At 38.2% G+C, this 9,306-nt stretch overlaps 1 protein-coding gene across 1 annotated transcript; it reads right to left on the reverse strand.

Annotated features, from left to right (window-relative positions):
- Positions 1 to 1,070: 1,070 nt before the first annotated feature.
- On the reverse strand, positions 1,071 to 7,712 carry LOC103478479 (maternal B9.15 protein). The gene is made up of 5 exons (XM_008432371.2): positions 7,557 to 7,712; positions 3,988 to 4,170; positions 3,743 to 3,880; positions 3,284 to 3,611; positions 1,071 to 2,171 (listed from the first exon to the last, which is right to left on the reverse strand). The coding sequence occupies exons 2-5, from the start codon at positions 4,158 to 4,160 to the stop codon at positions 1,959 to 1,961; spliced, it is 852 nt and encodes a 283-aa protein (XP_008430593.1). The 5' UTR covers positions 4,161 to 4,170; positions 7,557 to 7,712; the 3' UTR covers positions 1,071 to 1,958.
- Between the last annotated feature and the right edge of the window lie 1,594 nt (positions 7,713 to 9,306).

Genomic DNA, 9,306 nt, shown 5'->3' on the forward strand with positions numbered 1-9,306 from the left:
TGCGCGCACTTATTTGCTTATTATTCCAAGACCGTGCGTCAGCACGTGCTGGTGCGCTCGAGGGTGTAAGCTTCATGCGTGATGTATTCTGTAGGTTTCCTACGCCCCTTTACACGAAGACCCAAAAAGGCAGCAAACTTTTTTTCTTTTTTAAATTACAACCAACTGCAACGTGTTTTATTTTGTCTAATGGACATAAAACACATAGTAATTTTTTAAGTGGAAGTAAAAGGTTTTTGGAGATAAAACTTTTCAAGGGGTGTTTGTTTTTGGTCCAGTTTATATTACAAGAAACACACCAGACCGCTGGGAATAAAATCGAAACAATTTTAAAGTTAAGAGACTAAATATTATCCCAGGCACTATGAATGTGGCTAGCTGGAGTGTAGAACAACTCCAAAGATAACAAAACCATTGTCGTCCACCCACCATATTTTAGACAAACACAGCATCAGTTTGAGAAGCTCCAGAGACCCACAGCTCAGGTAGGAGCTTTAGCCTTCATGCGAAAAGCTACATGTCAGGGAAAGTCACATTCAAAACACCATCTCCGTGTTAAAACAGGGTGGTGAAAGTATTATGCTGCAGGCATGTGAAAAAAAATTCATTAGGGGTTGAAATATATTTAAGGCAGCCATAAAAGCCAGAGAACAGTCCGGTGAGCACAACAAATCTGTTTATTGTTTGTTCTCTAATGGAAACAGAGAATACAGTTTCTTCCATTATACAGAATACTTCCATTATTTACTTGTAGAATATTCCAGAAATATATCAATTTATCTACTGATGTAGTCAATTATTTATTCATAGCACAAATTTTGGAGTCAAGCCCTCCATGAGATAAACAAGGAAGAATAACGTCATGGCCTTGGCTTGACACGCCAAACACACAGGAGTCTTTCCCCTGCAGCATCCTGCTTCTGATGAAAACGTCTACAACACAGGATGAGTTTAAGTCGAGTTCAAACCAACAGGTGTTCCCCTTGCAAAATACTTGAGGAAGAAAACACACAAACTCGCCTTTATACAGGAAACATTCACACGAGAAAGAAGAGCCACAGGCTGAAGAGTAGAGTAAAAAATTAGTTTAATCTGCAGTAAAAGTTTACTGCAAACGGTAAAAACAAATCAAACACACAAGCTTAAAACTTTTGAAACAGTGAATAAATATTCATCCAAATCACAGAATTGGTGAGGAAAGCATGGATTTGAATCTGTCTTCTATACAGCGGCAGCAGATCATAACAAGGATTATTTACAATAATGTAGGAAGCAGCCAGGCAGCAAGAGGCTTTGTGAAGTTAGATTTGCGATGTACAGAGGCTCCATTTCATAAAAAAAAAAAAAAAAAAAAATCAACTTGATGCCACTTGAGCACCACCTGCTGGTGGTCAAATAAATTACAACAAACTAGAAAGATCAGAAAGTGTGGATATGCATTGTTAAATATATACAACCAGTTAAGTAAAAATAATTATCTTGATATACAGATATTCTTGCTGTAGTTAAAATACGTAAAGAAACTGAATTGTACTTTACAGAGGTTAGCAGTAATTTGTGCACAGAGAACTATGTTTGTTTATGATTATTACAAAATAACTTCTTTTGGCAAAAAGAATATTGCTGAAAGTTCCTGAGTTGGTCCAGTCACCCAGTGATTGAAGTCATTCTAATAAATACAGTACATTAAAAAAACAAAAACAAAAAAAACAAATGCAGTACAGAGACACAAGGAGATTAAAATACTTTAGCTCAAGTTCATTGTATTGCTGTGCTGTGTGTAAAAGACCCCCGACAAGTCCGCAGGAAAGTTAAAGATTGTGCAAGAAGTAGCTTTAGAAATTACAATTTTTAAAACATTACTCATTTTGGCCCAAATGCAGCCACACTCAAAGACTCGTCACTACATGGCTCAGTTAAAGGAGAAGCATAATGCTCCGCCCGGCTTCACGGATGCTCTAACCCTTCACTGCCCCCCACGGCTGCAGGGCGGCCTGAGGCAGGATGAACTGTGGAGACGGCTGTGGTACGAGGTAGTAACCAAAAACCTGCTGCGGCGGAGGAGGCGGCGCGGGGGACGCACACACAGTGGTGAGGAACACCGGAGTCCCCTTCTTGTACTGGGACCACACCGGTGTCGGATGGTAGAAGTACTGAAGGTTGGCGGGAATCTGAGCAATAAAAGAGATTGGAGAGAGCACAAGATATCAGCAAAGATGCAGAAATTATTTTTCCTTCCTTTTCAAAAAGAAATAAAGAAAAAATAAAGAAGAAATAATGAGGAATCATCATGAGAGTCTGACTTAGCAGCTGACACACTTAAAGACAGAGCATCTCTTTATTTCCTTTTAAGGACTTGTAAAGTTTTAATTAAGAAGAATAACTCATTCTACCATTTTTTAAAATTAAAACAAAACCTTTGCCATGACACTGTCAACAGATAAGTCCTTGAATGCATTAAACTTGATGCAATTATTCAATCTTGAGGGGGAAAATATGACCACAGATGGGCTGCAACACAACATGTCATGTTCCTTCATAATCTCCATGGTTTCACTATGAGCCACACTGGGAAACCAAACACCAGAACAGAATTTCAGGAGTTTTATTAAGAAATATTGGTGTTGAAATTCAGGTCTAATAAAAATATAGAATCTTTGTAAACAAGCTGGTAGTCCAAGTTCCTATTTTCAAGCTTGTGTTTTTATACACTAGCAGATTTTAGAGAACTGAAACTCTAAATCTGATCTTGAGTCATTTGAGGACAGGACCAGGAGTGGAATGCATATTTTAAAACGGACATGAAGGATCAATTACACAAAGTGAGTTTCTTTTTTTGTTTTTTTTTAGAAACAATAATATAAACAGAGGGATGAATAAATAATTGCCGCAAGTGGTCCCCCTCTCAAATTCATGCTGAAAAAATGTTACCACCACTGCTAAACTAACTCTTGGCGCCACCAATGAACATTTACATTTAAAAACACAGTTTATTTGTTCCTGAAGATTGTTTAAATGCCTTATCCAGTTCTTGCATCATACACAAGTGTGATGGGATACTAGAATGGGATGCATCATAGTTGAACCCGTGTCATAAAATACGCCAACAAGTATTTATGGCATCTGGATGTGCATGTATGAGTCAAATTACAGCGCCTACGTTTGTGGTGATGAGAGAATGTGTTGTTCATAGCGTGTCTGTAGCTTATCAGCCTGAGTTTTTCAAACAATAAAGCTCTAATAACTCAAATGACCCCATCAAGTGACAGAATCAGTAACACACCTTGTTCTTTCTGACGTATCTGACTTTATTTAGTGCGTCTCCGTTCCCTTTCCGGATTCTGGGTACCATCGTCACTGTGTAGGCGTTGCCGTCTGCTGCCTCCTTCTTCTCATGCTCCTCCAGATTCTTGTTCTCCTCCACCTCTCCGTCTTTGGCCTCCTCCTCTGTGTCGCTGGACGAGGCAGAGCCGCAGTCTGATGAGGTGGCAGAGTGGTAATCTGACGTGTCCAGGTTGACGGAGGAGTCATCCCGGTCCCCCTTTACGCGCCCGTCTTCCTCTTCTTCACGGAAGCGAGCTATTGTAAAAGGTCTGCCGTTTTCCCCAGACCTGCGAGTGAGAAATTGAGTAATTGTAAATGCTGGGCCAGGGAAAGTCACTCATAGTTCTACTTTAGTGAATCACTGACTCATGCAGCTGTAACGCGTCTGTGTGTTGAAACAAGCCGTCAGGTGACTCACCTTGCACACACCTCCAGTGGGTCGATCCACAGAGTTATCTCAGGTGGGAGTCCCAGCTCACTAACCGTGAGCTCGCTCTCCTCACAGGCCTTCAGCACCACCGCATCGCAAGGGCCGTCTTTATTTATCCGGATACACCTGTCAACGTTTGCGTTCAAGTTAGGAGAGAAATCTAGAAACTTTGGATGGAATCAGATGCATTCATCCATCAAAAGTTGGACCGAAGGCCATGCACTGATACCTACCTGTATGCCTGGCCTTTGCTGGGGCTGTCAGGGTACCAGTGGTCGCAGTATTTGTCGCACAGAAGTTTCTGCAGCTTCTCCTCAAACAGCTCTGCTTTGGCTTCATCCAGCTTCCCTCTGGCCACCACCAGGCGCTTCAGGAAGTCGACTCCAGCTTTTACCTCCCTCTTCATTTTTTTTTTTTCTGTAAATAACACAATAAAAAGTTACTGTTGCTGCCAATTATCTCCACATATCTGCTTATGTGCTTCAACTTCCCTTTATCGGGATCAGGAGGATTAGGAACTTCAGGGGCAGAGATAAAAATACTTCCCTAAGCCTCCCCCCTCAAATCCCCCCATACCTTTATTTAAATAGCAGAAAGGGCAAGTGGAAAACTGTGAGGAATTTACAGATGCTTGACACGGCTCCGAAGTGGAAAACACCCACGGTTTTTACACAGGCAAACAAGATGCAAACTAGCTGCTGCTGCTGCCGTGTTGCCAAGTGAATGTAAATACGCTGCTCGCTCTGCGGTGTTTATCTTCCGATAGAGTGGCTGTTTGGAGCAGGTTGACCAAAGAGGCCAAGGCAGCTGAGAGCGTGCAGCTGCTCTAACCTAACGCCACGCGTGCTCACATCCTGAGGCCCCGGCGGAAGACTCGCACCTTGAACCTTTGCGGTGCAGACGGCTGTTTGTTATCGCGACTTCACTCTTGAGTGAGGTGTTCTGACGGAAAATTGTTATTTGTTCTGAGAAGCGCAGAGACGGCCTCTCCCTCAAGAGTGGCAAAGAGAGACACAACAAGCCAGCGGCTTCAGATCCCTGACAAATGATCGGGCCGTTACGTGAGAGCAAACACGCGCCACCCAGCCTTGTGTTTAGACAGCAAAACAGCAGCTGTAGCACAAGTCAATAAGTGTCCAAAGAAAATAACATGCTTTCTATTTAAAGATGTTTTCAGTTTCCATTTGCCCTGTGAGTTCAATGTTGTGCTGACCTAAACAGGTAAAAATACAATGAAAAGATGCGACCTTGGCAGGTAACAATCATTTTTATTGAATGATTTATTCTAAAAATCACAGAGAATCCAGCTAATAATGTGCTAACATGAAACAACAATTATCACTGAAATCCATAACAAGGTTTATAAAATGACTAATTTAAGATTCAAAGTCATTTCAGTAAGAGCAAATTTTGCTGAGCACTGCTCTTCAGCTGGCTGAAAGAAGCTACTGCACTTTCACCATGCTGATTGGAAAAGGATTAAATTCAGGCTCTTACGTACGTGAAAACTAACTAACTAACAAGGGTAAAATAAAAGACATTTTCATTTTATTTTCACAATAACATTTTTTTTTCTGTTTTAATCATAAAATTCATTGCACGTTTTGTTTCAAGTTTTACATCGACAGACTTTGAGGTTGTCAGATGCACAAGTGAGAATCTTAAAGTAGTTCATGTAGGTGAAATGAACTACTAAGATACTGTGGGTTCATTGTCAACATAACTTTGTCAAACTTAAATTTTAACAAAGTTTTTCTTAGCATTAACAATCCTATAAAGCACACAAACTGGAACCAGTTATTCCTAGCAATTCGACTGGAACTGTTGCCAGTAAAATCTGTGGATTACATAATTATATACACTTAAAAACTATTTTATAGCTAAAAAAATTAATCCTGGATGATTTTTTGGAGAAATGCGTCACTTTATTGCTATCCTTTACACTAGACATGAGCCGGTAATTGTATCCAGTTTGAGGATTTGAAATGCTAAGATTGCTAAAATTTTCTGCGACTCTGGAAAATCTGCATAAATTTCTTTTATTGAGATGTCAATAAAATAAAGATGAGCAGACATCTATCTCACATGGAGCATGAAGGTGAGATTAACTACCAACATATTAGCAGTTAGTATTTTAATATTGGTATTGACTAATATGAGTATTAACTATAGTATTAGTTAGTATTAATATTAAGTGTAATATTTTCTGTAATTAAAATAACTGTTGTAAAATCCACATTTTCAGCGGCATTAATGCAACATTAATGCTGCTGCCGGTCAGCTGGCTGAAAGAAAGCTACTACACTTTTATCCTCCTTACAAAGCAGTTAAACTTTACTCCAAATATTTGTATACATACATTAACAAAAAAAAACTGGAAATCTTTCGCATAACGCTGTGATAAAACCACAAGCCAACAACCGAGATGTGGCTGCAGGCTTTGCAAAAAGCCAGAATAATAAGCAAATAGTATCAACTTTGTTTACACAAAAATCACAAAAGGTCAAAGGGTATAATATTCAGCTCAATAAGCACATCTACCTGAAAACTCGACTATGTATAAATCAATATGCTGTGGTCTTACCGTTTTCAATAAAAGCACCGTGATCACGCAAAACATTTCTGTTTTAAATTTTTTGCTTAAATTAAAACAAACGTCCTCCTGATACCAGTCCACGTCTTCCTTCAATAATAAACTGTTAGCAGTGTATCAGCGACGTCAGATTTTCACCATTCCTTCTGATTATTAAATGTAGTTCTTGTCTTTGATGTCAGGTTTCAAATAAGAACATCCTAAGACATACAACTACTTATTCAGTGCTCTCCTAATGGCTTTCATTGAACAAATGAATCACAATGCTGAGCAACCATAGGACAGCCTGATTGCTCGTCGTTTTCTGAATTGATACTTCAAAATTGATCTAACAGCTCAGACATACTCCTTAAAGAAAAGCCCCCATAGCTCAGAGGTCTTTAAACAGCGTCTGCTCCCAGTCCTCACAAATGGTTTATTCTGAAACACTCTGGTTAGGTTTCCAGACAGAGATAGCGAGTTTCGTTGTTTTAAAATATCCTGGGGTATGAATCTCTCTTCTAGCGTGATAAAATAAAGTAAGCACAAAGTTATCTGTAAATGTGCTTCGCAAAAAAGATGGAAAAACACTGCGTGCCCCCTTTAGTCGTTTTGCTTTCGTTATAATAAATTGTTATATCCAAATAAATTGGATCCTCCTCGTGGGACAATGAGAAGACAAAGCACACATGTCCACAACGTGATACGCAGCATGGACACGTGTTAGTGTGTGGCTGTCGGGTGATAATATTCGTCATAATTGAAATAATTGTTACAAAATCAACATTTTCATTCTTTTTTTTTAATGATACTTTTTTTTTTACTGTAAAAGGAAACTTCACTCTACAGACAGGAAAAAAACACGTTCGGGGTTTTTTTTTTTTTTGTTTTGTTTGACGGAGCGGAAAGCCCCAAGTGGAAACTCAGAAAGTTGGCAGAAACCAGCCTACGAAGCGTAATTTCAGCGCAAGAGTTAACATTTTGAACTTAACCGAAAACACCCAATATTAATTTTGAAGTCCGGTTTATATATAGGCTATATATATATATATATATATATATATAAAGTTTTAAGCTGCTATAAATTAATTAAAACTTATAAATGTAAAAAACCAATCCATTCTATAAAATACAACTAGAGAGAAATGTATTTTAATTTTTTTTTTTTTTAAATGCCTCGCTTTTGATTCAAAAACATTAAAAGTTAAGTAGAAGAGGTAAAACACTCACATTTGTTAGTAAAGTATCCTTTTAGTGGGAACCCCGTGAATCTATCCGCTTTCCTCTCGTCGTACCTGCCCGTCCGCCTGCTCTGAGTGTTGTTGGAGTTATTATGGTTCGCACATGTTGCTTCCTTGTTCTCTTCCTCTGCTGCTGCAACAAGGACGTAACGTTACCGTAAGCGTGACTCACTTCCTGTGAGTATGCGCTGACGGGCTGCCTCCCAGACCGACGCCCCAAATATGGTCAATTCAGATAAACAGCTGAACAGGGAGTTTTCTTTCTGACACCCAGTGGTTGTTCTACTACCTTGGTGATGAAATATGAAGTAATAAGAATGTCCCGTAACTTTCTAATAAACGAGGTCTCTGTTTACGGAGGCAAAAACATCCGGTGCCACGTTGTTCAGAATCCTGTCACAATAATACAATTTATCAGTTACCATTAGTATTACTTATCAAAAAGACTGAACAAAAGCTCCCAACACATTTTATGAACACCAGTTTAAAAAAGTTTAAAACTGCTGCGGTTTAAGTCATTTTGTGATGCCAGAAAATCTGTTTTTCTGCCTGAATGAAACATGAAGTATAACGAATCAACACACATCACCTGTTGCTGCACACTGCCAGTCAGCTGCCTGAACGGAGGCCAATGCTGCTTACAAGAAAGACAAAACTGGTCCATTTGGAATTAAGAAATATCTGTTACTGTACCTTGAAAAGTGCTGCGTTTTATATTTTTAAGGCTGAGCAAAATGGCAAATAACAATATTTAGTACTATAAATAACACAAAAAAATATTTATTAAAAACTAATATCTTGCATTATTATTTTTGGCAGCTGCGAGAATAATTGCTTTGGGATTTATGCCTGAATTTAAAGAAGTTAGAAAATAATTTAGGTTTTCAAAAAATAATTTGTAAAAAAAAAAAAAACTGAAATATTGTGAAATGTGGTGTTTTTAGGTAAGATTAATACCCAAAAACTGATTCTCACACAGGACCATGACTTTGAGTTATTAAGTTAAAAAGAACTGAGATGAAGGAGTCCAAAAACTATGTTGAGATTATTCAAAATCAATAAAAAGTATGGAAGAACAAGAAAAACGTATACAGAAAAACAATCTGTCATTTAACAAAGTCCCAAACAAACTGTATTTGGGCTGTCTGGTTTCGTAATGATAGGCTGCATGTCAAGCACAAAAATGACAAATTAGAAAACAAACAACTGAATAAATTGTCATGAAGTGTAAAGTATAAATATGGAAATGCAATTAAAGAAAAATAAGAAAATGCAAAAACAGTCAAACAGGCTCTTTTCCATAGAGCCTGTTTTTGTGTTCAGTACAGGAAATGTGTGTGTAACACTTCCTGTTCTATGTCCCTACCACAGTTACATGACATTCATTGTTTAGAAATTTGATTCGCATGCAGACACTTGTAGTATTTATTCCCTTAGTAAAAAAAAAACAACCTTTATGATGATGCATGTTAATCCTAAGTTTTAAATAAATGTCCTCAACAAACCAAAAACTGAACAGAATAATTGTAAAGTGCTATTGTGCTAACCAGGTTCTAATTTTTGAAAAAGGCAATAGTGGAAATTAAAAGATGAAATAATACCTTACCAGATCAGAATTGATGCAGATTAAATGTTTCAGATCCGAAAAACTTCTGACAGTTTCACATTTTCACATGATTAATAAGATAAATTTGAACAATCAGCACTCCACAGTGTTTGTCCCCAATTCTATCTCCTTT

Source organism: Poecilia reticulata, linkage group LG16 (assembly GCF_000633615.1).
Source record: "Poecilia reticulata strain Guanapo linkage group LG16, Guppy_female_1.0+MT, whole genome shotgun sequence".
NCBI lineage: Eukaryota > Metazoa > Chordata > Actinopteri > Cyprinodontiformes > Poeciliidae > Poecilia > Poecilia reticulata.

Excerpts from the sequence above, each read along its gene's own strand:
- LOC103478479 (XM_008432371.2), bottom strand. The coding sequence starts at position 4,160 with ATGAAGAGGGAGGTAAAAGCTGGAGTCGACTTCCTGAAGCGCCTGGTG. Across the intron at positions 3,612-3,742 it reads CCACTGGAGGTGTGTGCAAG|GTCTGGGGAAAACGGCAGAC; the intron begins GTGAGTCACCTG and ends TCTCACTCGCAG. Across the intron at positions 2,172-3,283 it reads GATACGTCAGAAAGAACAAG|ATTCCCGCCAACCTTCAGTA; the intron begins GTGTGTTACTGA and ends TTTATTGCTCAG.